Source organism: Scomber japonicus, chromosome 17 (assembly GCF_027409825.1).
Source record: "Scomber japonicus isolate fScoJap1 chromosome 17, fScoJap1.pri, whole genome shotgun sequence".
Classification (NCBI taxonomy): domain Eukaryota; kingdom Metazoa; phylum Chordata; class Actinopteri; order Scombriformes; family Scombridae; genus Scomber; species Scomber japonicus.
The window spans coordinates 24,271,549-24,298,743 of record NC_070594.1 but is presented as its reverse complement, the minus strand read 5'-3'; the positions used below and the strand labels follow the sequence as shown (position 1 = coordinate 24,298,743).

Here is a 27,195-nt window from a genome sequence, read left to right as displayed (position 1 = left end):
ACATATATATATATATATATATGACAGAATTGTGCACATTCTGTCATATATAACAGAATATGCCAAAATCCTAAAGTAGGGAGCAGAGAAACCAAGTCAAACCTGTGAGTTTTCTACAAGATCTTAAAACATGAATAAAGCTTGATGCTTTGATTTGTGGTTTACTGCATGTCTCTGCAGTCTCTCGGGGTTAGTCCATCTCCACTGCAGCTACTTACAGTCTCCTCTCTACAACAGCAGAGGGAAAGCCTCTCTGCTCTGTAGGTCTGTATGCAGTCACTGGCAGTTAATGAGAGAAGGATCCACTGGGGCATCTGATCTGAGCACACAGCAACACGATGAGGAGATGAGGTCTTAGATATAGTGATTTCCAATCAAGCATCCTCCACTGAGTTTAAAATCTGTAAGAGGATGAGCGCTGGAGATTCTCTCTCTTTATTCCTCGTTTTTCTTTCTCTTTATCCATCCATCTCTCCCTCTCTGAGATGCTGTAAAGTACTGCTGAGAGGTTGTTTTTCTAACTTAAATGCAATCCTCTTCATTTTGCTATAAGATTCTTAATGCCTGCTCACAGTGCTGTGGTTGACAAAATATGACAGCGCGGACAGTGTGTGTGTGTGTGTGTGTGTGTGTGTGTGTGTGTGTGTGTGTGTATGTGTATTGTGTGTGTGAGCGAGTGGTTGCATGACTGGCAGATGCTGCGGGAGAGATCAGCTGCACAGCAATGCTGTCCACAGGGAGAACACACACACGCACAAATACACACACCCACACACACACATGAATACACACATCCACACACACGAATACACACACCCCCACACACACACATGAATACACACCCACACACACGTCACCTTTGGCAGACATGGTTTGTTTTAGTATTTGGTGCCAGACTAAAAATAAAGTTATGATTCAGTAGATTTTTGCCTCCCTGCAGCAAAAGGTTAGTCCAAATGTTTCCATGTTACTGATTCATATGAAACTTATTGTCCATTTGTTAAAGCCAGAGTCTTATTTAACCCTCAAACATCAGTAGTGATATGTAGTTGTACATATGGAGGTAACCCTGACTCCATTAAATCCTGAGGCAGCTCCTTGATTGGCTGCGAGCTGAAAAATGTTTGCCTCTCAACCTCTTAAGGAAGTTCTCCTCATATCATTATGTCATCTATCACTGCATTCCAACACAAGTGAACATTTTCTGACTTGCCACCTCCATAAATAACTTCATTATACATCCTGCAGTTACAAAGCAGCATCATCATTCAATTGGAGTTGTGTGTCTGTCAATGTGATGAATGTAAGTCCAATATTCACTCTCTTTTAGCTCGGTTCTTACTCTCTACTAACCCCTGAGGGAAATATCTGGCTCTTTAGGCTCTTTAGCTGCTAAATGCTCCACAATGTTTACCAGCATTACATTACTCTTTTGTAAAATACTAAACCAAACATAACCATTCATTTTAAAGAAAGAAAGAATATGTATAAAAAAATATATATATTCCTTTGTAAAAATTACCTATTACTGTAGTTTAAATGCGGAAAAATCATATACAAAAAGCAATACAATGCAGTTTAAACAACATTATAAAGAGTATTATATTATAACATTATTTGTCAGGTAGATTTTTGAGGGGAATTTATAGAAAAAGTCAGTCTTATAATGATATACAGTATAAGAACTTTTTTAGTTAAATAATGTTTGTTTTGTGTATTTCAGTGTAATTGAAAGCTATTCTATATACAATAAAAAACAACTGGATGTAACTCATACTGAAAGAATTGGTTTAATAGCATAATGGTCGTGCTAATTTAGCAGAAATCCAATGGTGTCGTAACTTAAAGGACTTTACCTTTGACCTCAGAGATTTTACAATGCTACAATAACACTGAGCTGCTTCTGCCTTTTGCATATAGACTATTGTATTAATTCACACCAGAAGCAACAAGAGCTTACTGGTGAAGAATACCTAAACAGAGGTTGCTCTGAATGTTTCTGATAACAATCTCATTCTCCCGTGTGTATTTTCATTGAGCTGTTTTATAGCAGCAACATGTTCCTGCTTCAGTATCGAGCCTGGCTCCAAACCTTTGACACCAACACCCACATGGACTGGTTCAGTCTGTGGATTATCTTCAGACTCTCCTGAGCTTAAAAGGTTTCAGTGTCATGACAAATTCACTTGTATTGTGTAGTTGCACTGCATGCTGGGCCACTGAGACTACTGTAGAAATAGATATCTGCATCTTCAAAGTAAAATTCCACCTATTACAGTACACTGATTGTATGTGATTGTTAAAGATATTTAAAACATTTCATCCATCAAACTCTACACTACATTATCTGAACATCACGTGACATGCTGTAATCTACAGCTGGAAAGATGGATGATTATCAAATGAAATAAGAGAAGTATATAATCATTGTGAGGTCTCAGTGATAGAAGCTTACCTGTATCTGTTGGAGCATGTTCTTCAGCTGAACCAGGAACTCTTTGGCGTCTTTAGCTTTGTCAGAGACACCGTTGAGGGCCTGAGAGATCTGGCACTGTAGGGACACACAGAAAGAACGTATATATTAAAAAAACATCCAAAAACTGTCACTTATAAGTCATATCAGTCATCTTACATACTTTGCTGAGTGTTTTATTTGCCCTGTAACAACATTTTCATTCTAGTCAAATTCACACAGAGCAGTTTCTTCCATGTGATAAAGGTTAAGACATTTTTTAACACTTTGTTGAAAGAAATAATCCATTGACAGTATTGGAAGACGGCAACAAAGAGAAACATTTCCAACAAGTATGTTTAATTAATAAAGCTTTGTAGAGTGAATAGAGTGTCTGCGTTTGTATTTGTGTGTGTGTGTGTGTGTGTGTGTGTGTGTGTGTGTGTGTGTATGTGTGTGTATCTATGTGTTGGGTTTAGGGCTTAAAAATGTTGTATTCAATATGTTTTTACTTTTTTAAAATTAAAAAAAAAACATGCTATGAAAACTAAATTGCAAAAATTCCAGATGTGTACAAAAGAAAACTCACATATGCAAAGTGTTATTTAATTCATTTTTAAAAAATTGTTAAGGTCTGATAAACACTGCAGTTTCAAAGCTGATTCAAAAATAAGAATTATTTGATGTTTCGGGCTTTACAGGGTTAAAAAAAAAAGAAGAAAAGCAATAATAATCTTTTTTTAATCAAGAAGATAGCAATCATATTCCCAAAAGAAAATAAATCCATCTTCCAAAAGCAAAAGCTGTAATTACAGACAACAAAATACAACTACTGACATCACTTCCAAGCAATAATTTACACATCACCGCTGCCAAAGCCTACTATGATGAAGCTTGAATGGCAAAACTGCTCAACCAGTGTAACCATTGAGGGGTTGAAGCTTTCCTTACACATCAGTTATGTAATCATTTAACCCAACACACCATTCCCCATGGATGCTCAGATGATGCCTGATCCCAGCCTACAGCAAAGTCCCCAATACCCCCTTCTCATAGGCTGAGGATGTATTTTCTTAATAATGGGGGTTGTCTCTATTAAAAACTAGAAAAGCCTGAGTTCAGAAACACTTGTTAGACATTTGGTCCTCCAGCAAAACCATCACAGTGAAGAACTCCAAATCCATTACAGCACTGGAAAATGTTTGAATGCAAACACGATTTAGCAGCTTTGAATGGAAAAATATATATATAGTATAAGTGATACTAATACTGTAAAAATTAGTTGTCAAAAATATCATTTCAGCATGAGTCAATGAATATTTGGCTTTCAGAGCAGCAAATATTTGCCAGCATGCTGAGTACTGAGACTAATGGGCCTAACTGTGTTTGATCCTCACTAAATAGTTTCTATATATTCTCTCCTAAATGGAGCACTCCCCCTTCATTTTCTATCTAATTTCCATAGAACAGCCATAGGGGATGCATATTTTTAATGTTTAATATTCTCTATATCAACAGCTGTAGCACTGAAATACAGCATCTTGTTACAACTGAACTAGGACTTGAACCCAAACGCACGACTCCGAGACAAAGTACCAAAATAACAATATCTTAATAACAAAGTAGCAAAGAAAAATCACTCTTAAAGAGGAATATATATTCAAACAACACAAATAAGAATCACTCACAGAGAGGAAAAACAGTAGGACAAAAAAATCACTCTTTCGAGGAAAACCAACAAAGGTTCAGGACAAAGTATGAAAATAATGTTAAGAAAGACTATGGCAAAAACGTAACAGGATTCAAAACCTGACTTGGGATAGCAGACTATATATACACACACAAGGTCATGGGAAACAGGTGGAAACAATCAGACCAGTGGGAAACACACAAGGGGAAGGAGGAAATTACCTGAAATGACAGGAGGGTATGATTTCAAAATAAAACAGGAAGTCACAAGACAGACAAAAGTAAACATAACTTAACGTGTCTTCTTGGACATGACACATCTATCTGCTACTGATCTGATGAACTTGATGAAATTGAAGTCGGAGAGCACAAATAACTAAAGACTAGTTTAATGACCATATTATCTTTAAAAATGTTGCTAGTAGCAAGTTTGCTTCCAGAAATGAAAAGTAAGCAGTGGGGACACTTTATATTTGGTATTCACACACTTTACATTTTCAATAATAATTTTCTTTTAATAACACAAGAAAATGGAATTAATTTGCATCTTGAAAGCTGAGGGAATAAAGTGACAGTGAACAGACAGCTTAATGTAAAGCCTATCTTGGTCCCACAGCTGCTAAAATGGTTAAAATAGTGACGGCAGCAGTTACTGCTATAAACACAAGTTAATTAATATGTTTACCCTCCTGCAGCCCTGCTCCCCCTCTGCTTATCTGAAAGGCCTCGTTTAAGTCTGGCAGACATAAAATGCTCCGTATACAGACTAGAAGACCATCAACAAAAAATAAATGGTTGTGCTCACATCAGCCAGTCATTTGAATAATGATCCTCATATTTTTCAAACGTATTATAAAATGTTTATGGTGATATGCTGTAGTTTTATTTTTCTTGTGGCATATATAATGTGTCCCTGAATGTAACTTTTACAACATATTTTAAATGAGAGGGATGAAAAGTTTTGGTGGGAGATGATTTTAAATCTCTGCAATATGTTCAGTTTGATTGAACTGAGATTAAACAAGTGAGTGTGGCAAAGAACACATATTTAACATGCAGGCTGAATTTTAAAACTGAAGTGGTAGCATGCAGGAAAAGGAAGAGGAAACTGTATGAACTAAGCCACAAAAAATCACACTGAAGTCTATGGGATGATCCAGATGGTTAAAACAGGGAGTGTAAAGGAAAGATAAGCATACTCTATATATCTTTATATCTCTCTTTATTCCAGTCAAATACATAGCTCACAGCTTAGGGAGATGGTCTGCTTGTGTGTGTGTGCCTGTGTGTTTGTGTGTTTGTGTGTGTGTGTGTGTGTGCGTGCGTGTGTGTGTGTGTGTGTGTGTGTGTGTGTGTGTGCCCATCAGTCACTGCTAAATCAGAGAAGACAGGACAAAGGAAGCACACACTGTTACACACATGCCAAGCTGTGATGAATCTGCTCCACTCTCTACACACCCACAAGTCCCACCTGCTCCCCCTCCTCCTCTGAATACACACACACACTCTCTCTCTCTCTCACACACACACACACACACACACACACACACACACACACACACACACACACACATACACACAGATAACCAGAGGGCAGTCTGCAGGAGGACAAGTTAAAGCGTTGCCTCCTTTCTTTTTGTTAGTAGACATCATGAATAACAGCTGTATTTGGCGCCTGGAGCAAAGGTCAGACTCATTGTGATCATCCTATTGTTTGGAATTCTTTGCATTATTACATTTGCAAATTACATGCAGTGTTTATACGCTGAGCATTTGCATATTCTCAGTCAATATTTAATATCCACAATGTTTCACACTCTAACAGATATTTCAACTAAGAATACATTTTTTACTTCTTCTTTATTCTAAAATGTCATTTGTAGTTCTCTTCTTCTACTACATGAAGGCAGATTCCTTATATATGCAAACCTACTTGACAATAAACCTGTTTCTGATTTCTGATTCTGATTCAAAACTTATCTTACTTAATTTTTCAATCTTAAAATGTGATGCTGAAAAGTATCATCACTAGCAGATACCTCACATATAAGATTCCAACAGTCACTAGCTCGTCTCCTGTCTTAAAACTGCATGAAAGTGCTGAACATGTAAATACAGGGTAACAGATGAATCGTTATGTAATCACATAATCATTATTTATGAATGGTTGAGTAGCACTGGTAGCAGTAAATCTAAAAAAAATCATAAAATATCATCAAAGCTTTTATTGATTAGTAGGATTTGATCATTTATAGTATCTCACATGCAAATAACTAAATGTTTATGTATATGATTGAAGAAATTAGGATTGTGTGAATTACTAATATTGAATTAGTGTTGATCATTATAAAATTATTTCCTTCATCTCAAACTCAAATCTATTATAATATTAAATATAATCTCTCAATGCAAACAGTCACTGCACTGTATATATAATCCTCTCTCCACATCTCCATAATACACACTCCACCCCCACACCACACACACCCACACACATACGTACACACACTGATCTTATCACTGTCCATCCCTCTCCTGGTGCACGTGCTGTCCGGAGTCAGGAGGAGGGATGTGTGGAGGTCATGGTTCACAAATCAAGCCAACCCCTTCTGTGGAGCTTCTCACTGTTCCTCACCAAGAGGCCATCTGGCCCAGCAAGCTGTCTGGCCTATGTGTGTGTGTGTGTGTGTGTGTGTGTGTGTGTGTGTGTGTGTGTGTGTGTGTGTGTGTGTGTGTGTGTGTGTGTGTGTGTGTGCCAAGATGCTAACAAGGGGGATGACGGATGTTCCATACGAAGGTTGTCCTCACACATCCTCCTCCTCTCTTAATTGTTCATTGTGATTTATTTAACTACGCCGCTGTTCTTCGGGTCAAAGTTCTGAGCGCCACACCTCCTTCATTTGCTCATTGATTGTTTTGACCCAGTAGTTCCTTTTCAGAGTTGGATGTAGAGCTGGAGCATGTCCCAGCATGCATTGGGCGGAAGGCACATAGACACAAAGAAGAGGTCGCTGCTCAGCTTCCACGAGCAGCTCCATGCTGTGTGGTGGTTTTCAGTGCAGCAGGCAAATTACAGGTTATTTTCTTCTTCCTTTATTTAAGTAAGCGTCACATTGAGATTAAAATATCTGCTCCATGAGAGACTTGGCCAAGCATTTAGCTTTTAGTTACAACAATACATAGAATAAATACAACAGGCACACACACTACAAAGGAGCAGACATAATCCACAGTTGGCCAGGCTACATGTATGAGTTTTAAAAGCAGCCAAATGAATAAAAAAGCAACAAAATGGAAACGAAGAACAAGGGTGCTATTTATTTTTTGATCCTTTAAAGCTGACTTGAATTCAACAAGACTAATTCACTCTGACAATTTCAAGTCCTTCTGTATATAAAAACAGAATAGTAGGAGTGCAACCTGGAACTATTGAATCCATTGTAAAGATGTTGCTCTTTGGCTAAGGGCTGAAACAACATTGAGCATAGGAAAACACCAAGGTACTCATCTTGAAAAAAAAAAATCTTTCTGTACATAATTATAAATGGAAAAGGCTGAATGTTAACTCTAAAAGTTATGTTTGTCCAACTGTGCCATTACTTGAGGACTCAACTTTTTAGCCCTCCTGTTGTCTTCCTGGGTCAAAATTGACCTAAGGACAACAAGTGTTAATTCAAAAATGAGCTATAATTTCATTTAAATGAGGCCTATTGACCATGTTTTAAAAAAAGTGTAAAACGTGGTAAATTGGAATGCAGTTGGCTAAAATGTTCTTACAAAAGAATTGGGTGACCATTCATACCTTATGCTTTATAACAGTCCAACCAACCTTGGTCAATTTGACCTTGGAGGACAAATGTTGCACATTCGACGGTAAGGCAACAGGATGATTAAGAAAATCATGATAGTCATATAGTTTTAGTTTTTGGACCAGAATTACTTTTTTTATATAAATCATTGCAGTAGAAACAATGAAAATAAGTATGTGGATCACACACATTTAGACTCTTCAAAATATTAAAGAGACTGTTCTATTCATACATGTCAGCATGGCAGAGTCAGCTGGCTCTGCCATGAATCACATATTCATTGGGTCCAAAATTGCAGAAGACTGACCAACTTTTTTCAGCATATTTGCTCAGTGACCGGTGTACTGTTGACCTGTAGTACATTCATTCTGAGCTTGAATACTGTAGTAGTCTCGTAGCTTTTATACCAGACTTGTAACATGTAACATATTGTAATGTCGAGTGCATCAGTTGCCTTCAGTTTCATATTTAACATTTGCGTTTCTAGCTGAAATAACAAATTCATCAAGAAGATCTATATATGTATATTACAAACATCTGTTCTGGAAGATTCCTTTACAGATGCTTTATTTTGACATGAAAAACAGGATATTTTGTTATGAAGTAATTCAATTTCAAATTATTCAATGTCAAGTAGCATAGCCCAGCAGCTAGGCACACTGTCCTGTAGCCAAAACAGCCACATGCCTTCACTGAGGCACCAAACTCATTAAGTCTGGTGGTCTAATTAATGAACTCTAAGTGAGCAGCTGTTTAACTAGATTACAGCACTGATCAGTATGTTGCAGACATCAACAGATTGATGCTTTTTATATGTGAATTTGTTAACCTTAAAGACCATCACATAACAGCTGTTGTGTTTGCAGAAAGATTGGTTTTTACTTGACCCACAAAACAGTGCTGTGAATTTACATCTTTATCTAAGACATGGATTGTTGTTGTCTTGGTGTTTCTGTTGTTCAGGCTGGTTAAGGAGTCATGGGAATTCAACATAGCTTGTTTTGGATGGTTTCCTATTTGGCATTATTGAGACAAAACAATGTTCATGTTGAGATACCGCTTTATAAAAGCCCGAGTACACTGCCAGCACAATATCCATGTCTAAATTTGGCCACAGTCTCAATGTGTCAACCTACAGTAGAGTCTAGTAAAACTGTATGTAGTGGTGTTGAAATGTGACAAGTCTACCCTGAAGGGAAAAGGACCAGTGGTCAGCGAGCCACTGAAAAGATTTGGAACAACAGAGAAGCACGGAAACATGACAAAACCAAGAGAAACAGGCAATGGAAAGCGAAAAATCAAAAGATGATAAGACACACAATTCACCTCAACCGGGTTTGACGCACCTGCAGAGCAGAAAACGAACATTCAGACATCCAATTTCTCCAGTCCTTTTGTTTCTTTTGTTCTCTTCCCCTTGACCTTTTTCATTCTTTATTACTCCTCCAAACGGGAGTGTCATTTTTCTCTTTTCCCGCTGTCAGCACCCTTCAGAGACAAGTGCTATTATCTCATTATCTTATTATGGGAGCGATGGAGGAGCATTTATTCAGTCTGTGACATTCAGGGAGACCAGTGACATTCATGGAGGGACAACTGTGTTGGTTCACTGGTGCGTTTCAACTCAACAAATAGCAGGATGCCGGGGAGGAGGCAGGGAAACAAATGCAGGAGGTGAACTGCTCGCGGGCACCAGTGTTTGAACATCCAAAGAAGTGGGAATTAAATGTAGTTTCTTGGTCTTTTCGGACACTTTGTTGTGGAGTCACAGTTACCTTGCATGGCAGCTGGATTAAAAAGATCACTACATCATGTACCATCGGTGATTCGGACCAATCAGCATCAGAATCTAGCTTCCATGCAAGGTAGATGATAATAGATGGTGGCAGACAGATCCACCTACCAAGTCACTTATCACCTACCAAGTATATTTTTAAAGTGTCTGCCCTTTTCCAAACAGTTCCCATGGATGAATTCTCAGATGGTTCAGCGTCACAAACCATCTGGTGCGTCTGGTTCAAGCAACAGTGGTGTGAGTAATCACAGAGAGACTATGGGGGTTACTGTGAGCCACAGGAAAACAATAGGCCAGTTTGTGTGTTTGGCTGTCAGCGTGTGTTAGGCATCAGCCCAGGTTGATGGTGGTGTTGACCTTGTCAAAATGATACCCAGGGGACACCCAGAGGAGCAGGAGGAGGCGCCAGACCAACTCATTTACCTCCCCTTTTTATTTCCTCTCATTTGCATTTATAAGCCTTCACATCCTCTTCAATCTCTGTTTCATTTTCCGTAGACCCTTCTTACCCTCTTATCTGTTTGACCTCCTCAGTTCTGGTTTTAACTTGGATCTGCTATGTTTTTGAATGGATAATATACAGCAGTTGATTTTTCAGCATTTTAAATACTAATTGCAAATAAAAATCTCCTAAATATGAGAGTAGGGCACTACTTTTTCCTTTAAATATCCTGCACAATGGCACTGGAGAAAGCAAAATAACTGACATCCTTGTGCACAGGCGCAGAACCTCCATCGAGGTTCCAAGTGAGCATAGCCGATACTAAAGAGCATGTAAAAACACTGTAGATCACTGATTGGTCACAGTCACAGAGAATCATCGCTTAAACATGACACATCCTACAGTGGAAAATGAATAAAGGAAAAGGAGAAACTATAACTGTTTCCACAGTAAATCATCTGTTGAGTGTTTGATGGTTATTTATTTGTGCTTTAGAAAGTCACCACCATGAAACAATCAGATAATAACAGGTCATTTCTCCCATTCACTAGCTGTTCTCTCGACTGAAATCCAGGAATCAAAGCGAATAAGGTCAAGTAAAGTAGAGTTGAGTTGAGCCAGTACCATATAGTGGAAACACAGCTTTAATATGTCACCTTTGAGCTGTTACCACGGTAACCACCAGTATGTGGAAACTTTCAATGGCATCTTGGTTACATTTTTGCTCTGGTCATTCAATATGTGAGAAACCGTTGTATCATACCACATAAGAGCCAAAGAGAATCTGTAGCAGACTGCAGGGTTACAACTAGCAGACAGGCAGCTGCCTCCACAATCTGTACTCTGTACATCACTTGGTATATTTATAGTTGGTATACTCAACGTTTTCTGTCAGATGCCAATCATTTACACCATATCCATGTTTAAAAATATTAGTATTTTCTACAGCGTTATCCATAAAAACAAATGGTATACTCTGGTCTAATCTAAATTCACCACACTACCACATGCACTTGTGTTGCAAATGCATTTTTTCTCTTAAAACTGATATATGCTAATAAAATATAACTTTAGTCACAAGATATGCACCATAACAATCTGCCTCTTCCTTCCTCAGTGTAGTCAGTCAGCTTTGTTACAGTGGCTCACATCTGGTGGAGGTCAAAACCAATCTCCTTTTCCCTTCCTCCTCTTCATCCTCTCACCCACCAGCGCCCAGCCCCCCAATCCTATGCTGCTCTACTACACAGCCACTTAGAGGCTAAATGTAACCAGAACGAACTACCACCTAGCAACTACTGTGGCTACACTAGATGCACCTGTTCAAGCATAAACTAAAAATAAATGCCACATTTAGCTTTAGCTGCACTGAAACAAAACAGGAATATATCAGCAAAGCCTAAGTGAGTGAAAAAGCAGGAATGAAAAAATGACTTCGAAGATTGGTCACGTTTGGTCATAGCCCTTATATTTACTCTTTTCATAATTGAACAAACGCAAAGAAATGTGCTTGCTGGTATATAATGACATGCAAATGGTCATATAATTAACAATGTAGCTACTTTATTTGCACAAAGACTGGAGGAAGGTGGAAACTGTTAGCTTAGCACCACCAGAGCAACAAGACAAAAAGTCAATGCTAGCAGCTCCATGACAGTGCTCTGAGCTAAATGCTAACCTCAGCATGCTAACGCGTTCACAATGGTAATGTTAACATGCTGTTGTCTAGCAGGCAGTCTATAATGTTTACCATGTTCACCATAGTTTACTTTGTTAGCCAGCTATCATGTGCTAATTACCGATAAACATAGTGTACAGTTGATGCTAATTATAGGTTTTTTTCTCATAAACCAAGAGTAGTTGTAATTCTGACCTGATGGTAGTACTGGATGAAAAGTCAGGGGATCATCATAGTTCTTACAATTCATCCTAAGAGGACAAGGAATGTTTGTACCACAGATAGGAGATACATCCAATAATTTACTACAACCCAAACCATGCCAATGCCACCTTCAGAGGTTAAAACAGGGGACTAAAGCCATCCTCTAGGATCTATGGTTGTTGCCACAAATAGGTTTTGAGATATTTCAGTGAAGATTTGACCTGCCGTCGGCCCTAGACAACAAGTCAGGGGATTACCACAATGACTGGGATTCATCCTTTGTGGACCATGAATGTCTGTATAAAACGTTATGATAATCTATCCAATAGTTGTTGGTATATTTCAGTCTGACCAACAGCAGTACAATGAATGTGGCCATCCCTTGAGCCACACCACTACTGTGACTCCAGAAAGCTAATATGCAGAGGAAAAATTCTCCAGAGCAAAAGGCGCTGATGCATCAAGCCTGCTCTGCAAAGCTTTTCAGCCATCTATGTATAAACCATCAATATTTATGTCATAAGATTCAGCGCTAACACATGTGCTGCTGTGCATAAAGGAAGTGTTAAATTACTATTCCTCTGGTATTGTTTTGTAAAACTACTTTATATACATGAGGCGGCACATATTACATATTCACGAACATCGCAATTGAGTGTGCATGTTATTAATGAACCATATTACTAATATATTACATTAAAATGTGAACTTCAAGTTCAACTTTGGGTTTGTTTCATTATCAATAAGTCGCAAAGTCCCAGATGTCTCTGCACAGTCAGTAAAAAACTTCAGACACCTCTTCTGCTGCTCGCCTTGATGAGACCTTTCTCAGTTTGCCACCCAACCAGAATACAACACTGTCACATCTTCCCCAGAGAAATGAATTCCTCCCCAGTCGACTTAGATAAAGCGTAGCAGGGATCAGTGGTTGCAGCCAGAACTGCCTGAATGAACTCCAGTAGAAAAGGAAGCATTGTTTTATCACTGTGAGTATTCTGCATAGGGGTTTGCTTCTGAGTGGAGAGAGCCTAGGCAACAAAAGTGCTGTGGAGCAAAGAACGGCCGCTCTAATCAATAATTGATCAGGGCATCTTCCATATTAATACATGCAGAGGGTAGGTAGATTGCCGAGGGCGTGGATGTCATAAAACAAGTGCAAATTAGGTTTTTAGAGGATGATAAATCTATTACGGAGTATCATGGGATTTACTGTACATTTTTTCACTGTTAAGACTTCAAACTGTTACCAGTTTCTTCACTGTTAGTGCTACAAAAGCTGGCATGCTGCTGGACATTCACACATACAACTTATCTATATTATAAGTATGTGATCTACTGTTTCATTTATTGGTCTTCCTTATGAATTACCCCCAACATCACTATCAAAATAATTGTAATAGTTGTTCCACTATAGGATGTGCACACTCTCCTCAGAGGTCTGGCATCACTATCACTGAAAATAGATCACAAATACTCCTGCACACACACACACACACACACACACACACACACACACACACACACACACACACACACACACACACACACACACACACACAAACACACATACACATGCACTCACACACTCACACACACATTGTACTATATCGGGTCTTTTTCTGCAGAGCATGCCCGCTGTGTTATGGCCAGCGGAGAGGAAGTGCAATAAAGTGTGCATTAACCTACATTCAACACACAAGTCTGGCAGCACAGCCTTGAGTTACGGTGCCACGGTGTGAGAGTGTGTGTGTGTGTGTGCGCTCCTGACATTGTGGGGACATACTTTCTCAAAGTCACATTTTGGGACTCACTTCCCATGTGGCACCTAAAAGCAGTCCCCACGATGTCAACCATTTACTTTAAGGTTAAAATTGAGTTTAATGGTCAAGTTTAGAATTTGGACCATTTTCTTAAAGCAGCATTAACTGAAATGAATTAAAGAATGATTGAATGAAATTCTAAATATTGTGTCATGTCTGACCTACATGGGCTTAAACAGCACCACATCTACTGATTTGGTCACGAAGACTTTTCATTTCCTTTAAAAAAATTCTTCACCATAAAAGTCTCCCATTATTTAGTTATTTAAAACCTTTTAATATGAAGCAGTAAAAGAGTAAATGTTGGGTTTGCATCGGCGGTAACTTAACATGATTCTGATATAGCTGCCCCTCAGTGGGCTTCTTGAAGCAGAACAGAGCAGAGTGGGTTCTTAAGAAGCTTAAAGACATACATCATAAGATAAATAAGAAGTTTTTTGAACTGTGAATCATACAAAGCTAATCTAGTGGAGTCCCAAAATAAAACTATAGAACAAGAAATGAGCATAATAGGTCCCCTTTAAAGTTAGGGTAAGCCTCCAAGGGATTCAAGTAAGTCAACAGAATGTCCTCATAAGTACAGCAATACAGATTAGTGAGTGCTTCTGTGTGTGTGTGGGCCTGAAGGTATGAGGCAAGTAGGGCTGACCTGTCATGGCCAGTGCCATCCAGACTGGGGTTAGTCAGCCCTGGCAAGTCAGCACAGTCCTGCAATCGTTCTAAATTACCTCGCAAAAAGCGTCTCAGAGAGATGAAAGCACGTATTTTTGCAGATAAAATTGTAGTAATTCGTTGTAATACGTCCTGAGGCGCTGAATTCAATTTCAAGAGACATACAGCACCTGTCAAAAGTTTGGACACATCTTCTCATTCACTTGAATGAGAGAGTGTATTAGACATTCAAAGACACCCCATATTACACTGGGAAAATTAGTACAGTGTTTCAGTCATGTGGTCTTACTAAGACCTGACATGAGGTTACATGGTAATTCTAATGTACCTGTAATCATTCAAATTAATGTGTTTAAGGTTTACAGGAGATGATTCTTCTGTTGTCTGAACGAGATCAAAAGTTGCTTCTCAATTTTTACATAACAATCTTATTCATGCTGTTTATTAAAAAAGAAGAGAGAGCATGATTTACGACTCTCGTGCTAACCAAAAGATCCCGGATCATCATACAGAAATACATACAGCACCATCGAGACATACTGAAGATCTGGCAGATGTTCAATATTTCAGTATCGCTGTAAAATCAAAGAGTTTCTGATCCACATGAAAGCAGCATGAACAGATATTAGAGATCAAATCAAAAAGCAGCGGCACCAGCTATCTGGCAGCTCAATAGTAACATACTTGTCAAAATGTTTTGTCAGCGTCCTCACGGACAAGAAACAAGGAAGACAAAATGTTGACTGTCAATATTAAATGACACAACATGCGAGAAACTGACTACTCTAGAGAGGGAACGAGATCTAATTTCAGTCTATATTCTGGAGTTTAAACCAGTAAATGTTTTTTCTATATCTAAACATGACACATGCAATTGTGAAAAGATGATATTCTGTATGATTAGTCTTCATTATATGTCCTCATGTGTCACAGGTCTCAATTCAATGAGTCTGATTTCTGCCAATAAATGGCACAGAGTAAAAAGCAGGCAAAATGACATGGCCCTCGTTATCATATGGCAAACATCCACCAATATAAATGCAAATTAATTATATTTTCAGAAGAGTGTTTATGATTTTCTGCTGTTGGAGATAAGCTTCAGGCCTGTAATGTGATACAATTTAGTGCAGATGTTGCTAAGGAGTGTCTGCATTTCCCAGAATAAACAAAGGTTGGTGTAACCATCCATCCTGCAACTCTAACTATGCTGAGAGTACTCATGTTACCACACCGGAATGAATCTACATCATCTGCCATGGTAATACCAGTCAGTGGCTGTGGCTCAGGAGGTGGGGCAGGTCTTCCACCAATCGGAAATTTGGTGGTTCAATCCCCAGCTCCTCTAGTCCGCATGTTGAAGTGAGATACTGAGCTCCAAGTGTGTAAATGGTTGAGTGAGCATTAGAAACACTGTGAAGCGCTTTGGATAAAAAGCTCTATATTGCTCCTGATGTGCAGGTTGGCATCAGTGTATAAATGTGTATGTGTATGTGTTGTAGAGTGCTTTGAGTGGTCAGTAGACTAGAAAAGCACTATATAAATGCACTCCATTTGCCATTTACACCCACTGACCATCTGGTTTACTCTCCTTTTCACTACCACACTTAGTAATGCTACATTAAAATTTGACTTTGATTAAGATTTAATGCTAATTTGATACTTATATAGCATTTTTTTCTCCATCTTTGTCAGTAAGAGCCACTGACATCTATCTTGAACCCCTATAAGCTGATATTTCTCTTAATAACTCTCTGAAATATCTAGAGCCCGACCAATGCTGGACTTTTGGGGCTGATGCTGATACTGATATTAGGAAGTAAAAAAATTCCAATATTGATATATTGGCGATAAACTTATATGTTCAGAATATATAGATAAACACACGTTTTGTAATGATTCCTCAGATATAAGGAAGGTAGGATATTTTACAGTTTTACAATGAACATTATTGTATAAAATGACATCGGTGCACTGAAACAGTAAACTTGGAATTTAATAATTATAATAAGCTATGAATAAAAAAAGATGAACAGACAAAAAACAACAACATATGTATATTAATCTTAAATTATGAAAAAATCATACATAAAATGCTGCCTGTATAACTTTAAAAAATAAAAATTATATATTGGCACATATCGGACTACATATACCGATATATCTGTGATACAGCAAGTCAATATCGGCTGATAGATATATCAGTCGGGCTCTGGAAAAAATAATTCTACTAATGCTTTACCTAAAATCTCATTGTACAAAAAGGTTAATGAAAAGGGTTGAACATTAGCCTACTAGCCAAACAAATCTTGTGAGCTCAACAGTCACAGTTTTCATTTCTGGTTGATTTTCTTAACAAAATCTCTCTGAATTCTGTCCAACGTCTGTCTAGCTGCCAGAATCCAGATGAAAGAAGGCAGGAGTTGTTCAAAAAGTAAGAACGCTTGATCTCTGAGTCTTTTGCATGCCATGGTGCATCTAACCCACCCAAAAAAACCTAAACTTACCTTTCTTACCCTTTCTAGATCACCACTAAGGAAGACGTGTCACCTTCAATGGCAAATGACAGTCTCTGCTGATTAGTGGCAAAGACATTAATCAACAGTCCTTACAATGATTCCAAATATGAGAGAAGATGACAGCAATCCATTGAAGATCAGAGGCACTCACTGGAGATGAAACACATGTTTTCTGAAGGTGCAAACAGACTTAAAACATGTGGAGGAACATATGGGAAGCTGAACACACATTTTGGAAAAGAGAGAACTGACTACACCATCAACAGCAGCTTTGTTTCACCATCTAACATGGTGAGCAGCAGCAGCAGGAGATGACTAAATAAGGTTCTGAAACTTGAGAACAAATCCCAGCAGAGCAACACTAAGATAAAACCAAGCAGCAGAAGGAAGTGTCAGGAGAGACAATACGATTTTCTAAGTAACTGAAAATACCAAGGGAGCAATTAAATATTGGTGCTGCATACAGATCCCACAGCATTTCATGGTCAGTATGTGGTCCCATTTTTGAGGTAACATACAAAAAACCCCTCTAAAAAACCACCCAGACAATGGAGAGGATAAGTTATCATCTTGGGAAAAGGGGGGGATTTATTTCGAACAGGACTTATCTGCTAACATACAGACACAAGGGTACACTTGCCAAAAAAAGAAAGCGATTACAGGTAGGCAGGTGCATCAATCCGCATTTTGTTTCAGCAGCCAGGTTGAGGGTGTTTGGAATTGAAATCTGTAGTTCCCAAAAGGAGGGAATAAAAGATCTCTGTACACCTGTACTTGCTGGAGCTAACAGAGAGGGGGAGGGGGGGGGGGGGGTCATTGAACTCAAGCTGCAATCAAAGTCACTGAGGATAAAAATGACTAAAGCTGAAGTTTAAAGGTGATATTTTCCAACCCTGTCTCCTTGTATGTAAGTGTATTCATGTGTATTAACATCTTATCCTGCTGTAGACTGCAGCAGAAATCAGCATGGAAGTCAATCATTTATTTGTGGATGTTTATTTATGTTTTGGTTCAGTCACGTGCTTGAAATTGCAAGCTCACGGGATATGGTGGTGGAAGGGCTGGTGGGGGAGGGGGGGGGTTACCTAGCAACAGAACTGGTAAATGTTGTCTACCTGTCAATGTTGTCTTTTGCTTCTAAGTATATCTGTTAAAGGGGAAAGAACATGCATATCTCCAGGTCTATATTTGTATTCAGAGGCTCTACTTGAATATTTTTGCATGATTTACAACTTTTTAAAACATTTTTATCAATCTCATACTGGCTCTGTATGCAGCTCCTCAGTTCAGCCTCTGTTGGAAACAGGCTGTTTTAGGTTCCTTTCTCTTTAAGACCTGTTATGATTGGCCAGCTTTCATGAAGCCTGTCAGAATCATGTTGAGTTACCGCTGATGCAAACCCAACATTTCCTGTAGGATTTTACTACTTTTTCTCTTTTTAGAAATGGGCTAACTTTTCAAATACATCCATACATGTTCAAGCCACAACAACCCATATAGAACAACCTTAGCAACAACCTTAGCAACAAAGACTACAGAGCAGATGTGCGCACAATCTGACATCATTATGAGTAGATAGAGGTAACATTGCAAATGAGGCGTTATAAGGAAGACTGCAGCCCTAGATTTTGACTTGCAGGTAACATTTTTTACATACGTTCACCTCAAGCTTTGGACCTTTCACCATCTTCAACAAATACATTAAAAATCATAACAGTATGAAAATAACAGTAGATCACAAAAAGCATGATGTGTCCCCTTTAAATATCTGGTGCATACTTCAAGATTAATCCTGACAGTCAGTGCTAGAGAGTTTTTAGAGTCTTGTCTAAATGCAGTTTTAAAGGCTGCTCTGCTTTGGTGAGAATAATACCTACAAGAAACATTTAATATGTTTTCACATAGTCACTGCACACAACAAAAGCTTAAAGATTTATTTTCTCAGCCGTTAAAAGTCTAAAACAATCTTCAGATGACACTGCGAAAAACTGGAGCACACACAGCAGCTCTGCCTATGTGGTTTTTAATATTTAACTTGGAAAGCAGTGCCAGGGCTGGCTGCTCTTTACTGGACTGAGCTAGGTCACACACACACACATACGCACGTGTGGACACATACAGAACGAGTCAAAAGTTTGGACACATCTTCCCATTCACTTGAATGAGAGAGTGTGTCTAAACTTATGACTGGTGCTCTGTGTGTATGTGCGCATGCTTTAAATAGACAGTGTGTCTTCTGCTTGACTGATCATAGGAAATTGGATCAGTGTGTCTTCCTGTGCTTTCCCTCTGCAAAAGTTCATCCGCTTCACTTATGCATATTTATGCCCTCCAATAGTATGTGTGTGTGTGTGTGTGTGTGTGTGTGTGTGTGTGTGTGTGTGTGTGTGTGTGTGTGTGTGTGTGTGTATATATATGCATAGTTACCCCTGAGGCTGCTCCGTGATGTACTTAATGTTTGATTTACAACAAATACAATAATGATCCAACTGTCTTTCCTTGATATCTCTTTGTATTTGTGAATTCTCAAATGCAGGATTCGTAAAGCGTAAAACACACACATTTATACGCCCAAAAAAGCATCAAATACGGCAGCACATACACATTTACACATAAGCAAAAAGCACAAATAAACACACAAGGACACACTCATGCAGCTGCTTCACGTTCGCTCCCTGAGGAATTCGATTGACAACTGGAGGTCTGTTCAAACAACATGAGACATACCGTAACTCACTGTCTACCACCCCAAGTAACACACATACACACACACACACACACACACACACACACACAGTATAAGAGCCATCCTTCGCTGAATCATGGCAACCATGCTTGAGTATGATTCGGAGGTACAGCGCACCAGATGTGCACCCTGCAGTCAAAAGTCAAATATCTTAATACTATTTACATCTATGACAGCTTTTTAGCGACATGGCAGCAAAACAGTAAACACTTAGCAACCACACATAGATTAATATTAATGTGGCGCTTCATTCATTTGAAAAATCATTGCCTTTGGGAATAATCCAGGCAGTTTTATAGAAAAGCAATTTCTAGGAGACGATGTGGTAAAACCTACTACTGAATCATGATTTAGCCTCTTTTTAATTGGTGAAAGCTCTTTTAGCGCCCACTATCCTGAGAAAAAGCATTTCGGAACCAAGCATGAGGAGTGGAATGACGATGGCAGGATGCTGCAACACCCACTAAAAACTGAGTAGACAACAAAGGAGAAGAGTGCTACCCACTGAAAACAAAAATCCAGCCCTCCGGTATTGATCTCACTGAATGACACTTCAAAAAAAACTCAACAGCAATTTCTGCTCTGCAACAAAGATACACTCTATGTTTGGCTGCCTGCCTCAAGTGCAGGCTCAAGAGAGAGGAGAAGACAGCCAATCATCGACCCCCTCAACCCCCCCCCCCCCCCGACATGAAGGACACCATATTAACTAAGTGGCGGCCATCTCTTACTCATACGCTGCTCATTACTTATCAACGCCCTCTCACTCCTGTACTCTGATGGGATTTTCACGGTCCATTTATGGGACAGGACGATAGCGAGGAAGATGGAGGAAGGGCGGGAGGAAAAAGGGGGGAGGTAAATTAGGGGGGAGGGGAGAGAGAGTGTAAATAAGAGATGGAGATGGAGAGGTTAAAGGAGAATGGCGTAGAGAAGGTGAGTGATGAGCGAAAAGCCAGAAAGAAGGAGAAAGAGACAAAAACGTGTGAGTGCCTAAATGATGAATGGATGACTGGAGGCTTACAATCACACACAAAAAACCGAGAGACAGGCAGAGAGATTAGTCCCAATGACCCATTTAGCAGGAGACAGACAAAAATTGCATTTAATTTGCACTTAGGAAGTGTGGGTGTGATGATGACGATGATGATGGCCTTATGAAAAGCTGAATTAAACACTGATTGTCCAAAATCGTACACCAGTCCTGCATAATTTTCTTTCCCTTTTTAACATATAAAAACAGTAATGGTTGTCAAAATGTTAAAATAATGTCAAATTCTGCATATATCAGGAGTTTCTTCAGAATAAAACTGATTGCTGAAAGAGGAAATACAGAAAAACAATCACTATCTTCTATTTTCATCTTCTATCCTTTGACTTAACAGCAAAAGTCGGGTCAAGGCCAAACCCCTGAGGAGTGAACTTGAATTGACCCCAACTCTGCAGCAGACTCCTCTTTTAAATTAATGAAAGAGTTATTAAAAAGTGAATTAAAGCATAAATCACTTTAATCTGCCTTTCATGAAATATGCGGGTGATTTTAGGCGTGTGGGGGTAGAGCGGCAGAGGGATGGAGTCGAACGGCGGAACACGATGCTATCACCAGGTTTTACTCCAAATCTTCTCCACTTGAGTGTTAAATGAATGAATGAATTAAAGTTGTATTACTGTCATGCATAAGATGCAAATAATGCATGACAGTATGCACTCCAAGCCACATACAGAATGCTCCGTATGCATTTTCAAAGAAGGTTACTTGTCCAAAATTAAGGAAAACCATTTTAAAATGATCACTTGTACTGATTCATATCAGAATAAATACTAATTAAATTATTCATCTTGTCTTTTCAGGCTTTTGAGACAAAGTTAACAAATAAAAAGACAAAATTAAACACCCATTCCCATTTTTTGATCATCCATACACCAGAATATTTCATGGTTTTTTTCCAAGCCATTTCATGAAACATTTACTATTAATAGTCTAATATGAACAATATTCAAGCTGCAATGGTTAGTTGATTAATCAATTAGTCATTCAACAGAACATTAATCACTTCAGGCTTCTTACATGTGAGAATTTTATGCTTTTCTGTGCCATATATGATCAACTAAAGTAAACTAAATACCTCAGGGTTTTCAACTGTTGGATGAATAAAATGAGCAATTTGAGTAAGTTATGGTATTTCATAAATCTACATTAAACCCTTATGCCTCGAAAGCTGCAATGATTTGCCAATTCAATGACTGACAAAAAATTGAATGCATTGTATATAATAGTTATAGTAATTTTTAAGGAAAAATGAAAAAACGTTTACTAGTTTTATCCTTTCAAATGTGAACATGTGATATATTTATCTATATACTTTCTTTAATCTCTTTTCCTAGAGAGACCTGAGAACAAGAACCATTCATAAGACAAGAACATAATCAGCAGACAGAAACAACACAACTGCACAAGGAATTCATTTTAAAAGTTTATGAAGAGAATTCTGAAAAACATCACATAATAAAGCTTTAAAATCTCCAATCTGAATGTAAGACTCGAGTTAAAGGCAGTTCCTTATAAAAAGGTGTGAACATGGAGGATATCTAAGGTTACTAGATTGAAATGAAAGAAGAGATGTGAGCTTCAACAGCAGAGCTTTACAGATGAATAACATGAGATGTTTTTGCCTTCCTGACTGTAAGGAAGTCCAATCAACCATGACATACAGAGAACAATGATGAGAACGAAAACTGACATTTGTGATACGCAGGGTTTAACTGCTGAAGTGTTGATGGAGCAGCAAGACAATACAGAATATTTCCATAGTCAAGAACAGACATGAAGGTTGACTGCACAATAATCTGACTGTGGAAAGAAGATAGACAACCTTTAATTCTACATGAGAAACCTCGTTTGATTTTAAACTTCTGAGTCAAACGTTGAATATGAATCTTGAATCATGTCAAGTCAAATTTCTGAGAATTTGTATGACTCAGCAAGAGTTACATGGATGGCATTTAAAGTTTTAATAATGGGATGGTCAGTGGCACTGGTCTATACATTTAAAACTAGTCTATGATAAAGGTGTGACAATTAGAAAGCATCAAAGGCAGACTAAAGACAGGCGTGTGCTGGGGTAGAGCCTGGTGTGTATAAAACTGTATCATTTGCAAAGAAAAGGACATTGAAGTATTAATTAATGTAATCAGCAGTGGACCAAGGATGGACCCTTGTGGCACCCCGTTTCTGATAAAAAGACGGCTTGACTGAGTACCATCAGCAACAACAGTCTCAATTCTCTCTGTAAGTTTGGAACCAACTAAGCATTTGTCTTGGCTTTGTCTTAACCTAGAGTCTGTAGTTTATGAGGTAGGGTTGTATGATCAGCAAATGCTCATGTATCAAATGCTTTTGAGAGGTCAATGAAAAGAGCAACACAAAATACTTTTTTTTTTATCCAGACAATGTTATCAATGACTGAAACTGCAGCTATAACTGTGCTGTGATCATACTTTTGAAGCTGTAGTAAATTTAGGGGATGAATAATTGACCAATGATTCTAGGATTTTTGCTAAGAAAGGGTGTTTAGATATTGGACGGTAGATGTTAAAGCGCTTTTCTACAAGGCTGGAATCATGCCTGTTAAAAAGGTTTGGTTAAAAATATACTAAATGTGGACAGATTAAGGGGGCAGTTAGATGAAGAAGATACAGGTCAAGATTATCTGCCCCAGTGTTTTTGAATGCTTTTAACCTAAGCAGAGCTTTGTGAACATCTGCACTGCTTACCAAGCAAAGCAGTAAAAGAAAATGTTCCATCAGAAGAAGCTGAGGCACTGGGGACCCTCTATTGGACGGATATTCTCTACAGTTGTTTGATTATGGTGGGAGTTGTGACCATGATGAATTCTTCAGATATGCTATAATGTTCAAAAATGTAGTCGAACTATCACAGGCAGAGCGAGCTGACTGATAATAGTTTGATTTAGGCTTCCTAATCCTGCTAGTGCAGATGTTTCTTTGTTGCCTAAAGGTTAACCAGTTCTCATGGGTGCCATCGGATCTAGCCTTGGACCAGGCTTTGTCTCTGTTGTGGATGGCATTGGAGAGTTGTGGGGAGAGTCAAGTAATGTGCCATGACAGGATTAGTAATAGAGAAAGTGGAAGCATACATAACAATAAACTGACTCTTTTGATTTTGAAATGCTGACCAGGCAACCTCAGCCTTGTTTAATTTACATATGTAAATTTGAGTTTGACATGTTTTTAAAACCATTTTTCTTCTAATTTGAATACAGGCTTACTTTTAATGGTTTATCATCTAGAAAAAAGACACATGATTATACAGTACATCCTCTATGCAGTTTGTGACCAGACACCAGGAAAAGGTTGCAATCATTACTTCAGCTTACATCCTCCTCATCCTGCCTGAGGAACTCCACTGACCTCCTCCTCCAACACAGTCACTATTCACATTACACACACTTACATACAGATGTGGGCCACTAACATAAAAACGCCAAGACAACACTACATGACCTATTCAGGTGATGACTCACATATGCAGGGGCACACACAACTACACACACACACACACACACATACATTACTCTGGGGGTTTTACCCTTACAGTAATTATTTTACGAGTGAATACTGATGAATCAGGCAGCGTTTTCTCATTTACAATTTGCCCCACAAAACAGTAAACTCAACACAGGATAGCAAAGGTGTTCTCTTTACTGTGACTAACATTTCATTGTCGCATCCTCGCGCTTTACAGTGGCTTGAAGCAAATCCTGACAAAGCAGTCTGCTAAATTTCCAGCAACAAGCAAACAGATGGTGAAGGATTTGGTTTGAAAGCATGTGGACTGATAGCTAATACACATGAATATAATATTATAAAAACACTTTGGAATGAAGACAGTGGTTGGCAGGTGTGACTGTGTGGGTGTCTGTTTCCGCTCATAACAAAACGCAAATATATAAATGGATTGAAGCCTTTGGGAGGGGGAGGGGGGTTATGAGTCTCTGCCAGTGTGTGTGTGTGTGTGTGTGTGTGTGTGTGTGTGTGTGTGTGTGTGTGTGTGTGTGTGTGTGTGTGTGAGAGTGTGTGTGTGTGTGTGTGTGTGTGTAAGAGACAGAGAGAGAGACTGTAGGCAATAGTGTATAAGCCCTACAGCTCATTAGTACTCAACAAGTAGTACTAGTAGCCTAATTATTACTGTAATAGGCTTAAAGTAGGTAGCATATTTAATAGGAATTGGGGGGGGGGGGGATCAATACAGCATAGTATCTCGATAATTTGGATGCCAAGTATCGATCTTTTATTATAGAAATGAAAATGAAAGTTTTATTTCCTATGCATGGGGGCATAATTTGCAGGTGAATTGCAATATATTGCAGCATATCGCATTATATTTAAAATCGCAAGTATCGTGATGACATCATATAGTGGAGCCACTGGTGACCACTGGTGATTCCAACCCCTAATACTTAAGTGACTGTGTGTGTGTGTGTGTGTGTGTGTGTGTGTGTGTGTGTGTGTGTGTGTGTGTGTGTGTGTGTGTGTGTGTGTGTGTGTTAGTGCGTGTTTGCGCGTGTGTGTGTCCCTTCATCACTCACCTTGTGTTGCTTCCACATCACAGCCAGAGGTTTAACGTCGTGCTTGGCGTGTTTTCCCTCCTCCATACACTTCATGCATACCGGAGCCTTGCAGCTGCAGCAGAACATGCTGAAGTTTTCGGCTTCGTGGTCCACACAGGTCGCCGGTTTCCGGGCGGTAGCTGGCGGCTGCTGACCGCTGCCTCCTCCTGCACCTTTATTCCGCGGTGGTACCAGACGGTGCTTGGCCAGCGGACCGCGGGACGGGTGGCACCTCTGCTGGCAGGCGTTACAGTAGTAGACATCGCACTGCTCGCACATCACAGTAGCGTCCACCGGGTTGCGATCGCACAGCTGGCACTTCACCGAGGTGGATGAGGAGGAAGAGGATGAGGTGGCACGGTTCTGCTGGTACCGTGACACGATGGCTTCCAGCAGTCGGTTCCGAGGGAAACCCCGGAGCCCCCGCTCATCCAGGGAGACGCTCCGGTGACACAGCGGGCAGGTGAGGGAGCAGTGACGGTGGGCGATGGCCGGAGGAAACACCCGCACCCCGTTTGGAGACTTGAGCTGGCACGGCGTGTAGGAGCCGTATCCGCTGTCCGTCTCGCTGTACAGACTCATCTTGTCCATGTCCAGGTAGTCGTAGTCAGAGCTGCCCGAAGCCCGGCTCTGCACCGGGGTCTCTCCCTCCGGGGTCTGCACGGTGATGTTTCGAGCACAAGCCAGGCAGACATTGTGGGAGCACGGCAGCAGGATGGGGTCCTTGAAGAGGGAACCGCAAACGGGGCATTTTAACTCTTCCTCCATCGCTCCCTTCGGTTTTGAGCGCACCGGGGAGAGAAGCTGCTTCAATGAAAACACTTCAGCACCGACTGACACGAACAGCTCCCTGCGCTGCTCTGCGCAGGCGCATAGAGGGGGCGGGGAGTGTGGGACTTGTGGTTCGAGTTGATTGATCTGGTTAATTAGGTTGCAGACTCTGATCCTCAGGTCCCCTTTTCTGTCATATCATGGGTGAACATTTGGGTATGGACGGTTGGAAAATGTCCCAACCAACCTATCAAGGAGTTGCGGGATTGTCACCCACTCATATTTTACTACATATTTTCACATTACCTACATATTCATCTTCCAAATATATATCTTATATTGTATTATTATTTTATCTGTGTTTTTATCTGTATTGCAATTGTGTTGTAAAGGTGACTGTACAATGACAATAAAGACTATCTTATATTATCATGACAGTCTAAGTTCAAATCAAAACTACATCCTTGTAACATAGCATGTCGAGAAAGAAGACAATAATGTAATGTAAATATTAGAACAATTCTATTTATCAAGGTTGTGTAATTTGGTATAATACCAAAGGAAATGTGTTCATTGTAGAGTTTTTAGGAAACAACCTAATATGTTAATATGTAGTTTCACACACAAAACTACACATGGAAAACAGCTAGAGAAGGTTCATGAAGAAGCTAATTTAATCCATGTCCAACTTTTTTTTTTTAATTTTTAAATAATTTAGACCGCCTTGTAGAATATTCTGAAATGTTCCATTAAAATCTGCAATTACTCAGGACATTTGTATAAAATTAAAGGTCCTGTAAAATGAAGTGTTACCAATCAGTGAATAGCAAATTGTACCAGTCTAATATCTTGTTAATCATTTGTTGTGGCTCTAAGTTCATCATTTCTTGATTCTTTCTTTCACAAAATAGTCATTTCAGTATGAGGGAGAAATATAGTCTGCAAGAAAAATACTGTATTTGAAATCAGAT

At 39.2% G+C, this 27,195-nt stretch overlaps 1 protein-coding gene across 4 annotated transcripts in view; it reads right to left on the bottom strand.

The window, feature by feature from the left end:
- LOC128377579 (E3 ubiquitin-protein ligase TRIM9) overlaps nucleotides 1–26,221 on the bottom strand; it is a 52,069-nt gene extending 25,848 nt beyond the window's left edge. For all 4 annotated transcript variants that reach the window (XM_053337540.1, XM_053337541.1, XM_053337543.1 and 1 more), the window contains exons 1-2: nucleotides 25,433–26,221; nucleotides 2,456–2,551 (exon numbers count right to left, since the gene is read on the bottom strand). In XM_053337540.1, the coding sequence (XP_053193515.1) occupies nucleotides 2,456–2,551; nucleotides 25,433–26,221 (885 nt within the window). The remainder of the gene's footprint in view (nucleotides 1–2,455; nucleotides 2,552–25,432) is intronic.
- Between the last annotated feature and the right edge of the window lie 974 nt (nucleotides 26,222–27,195).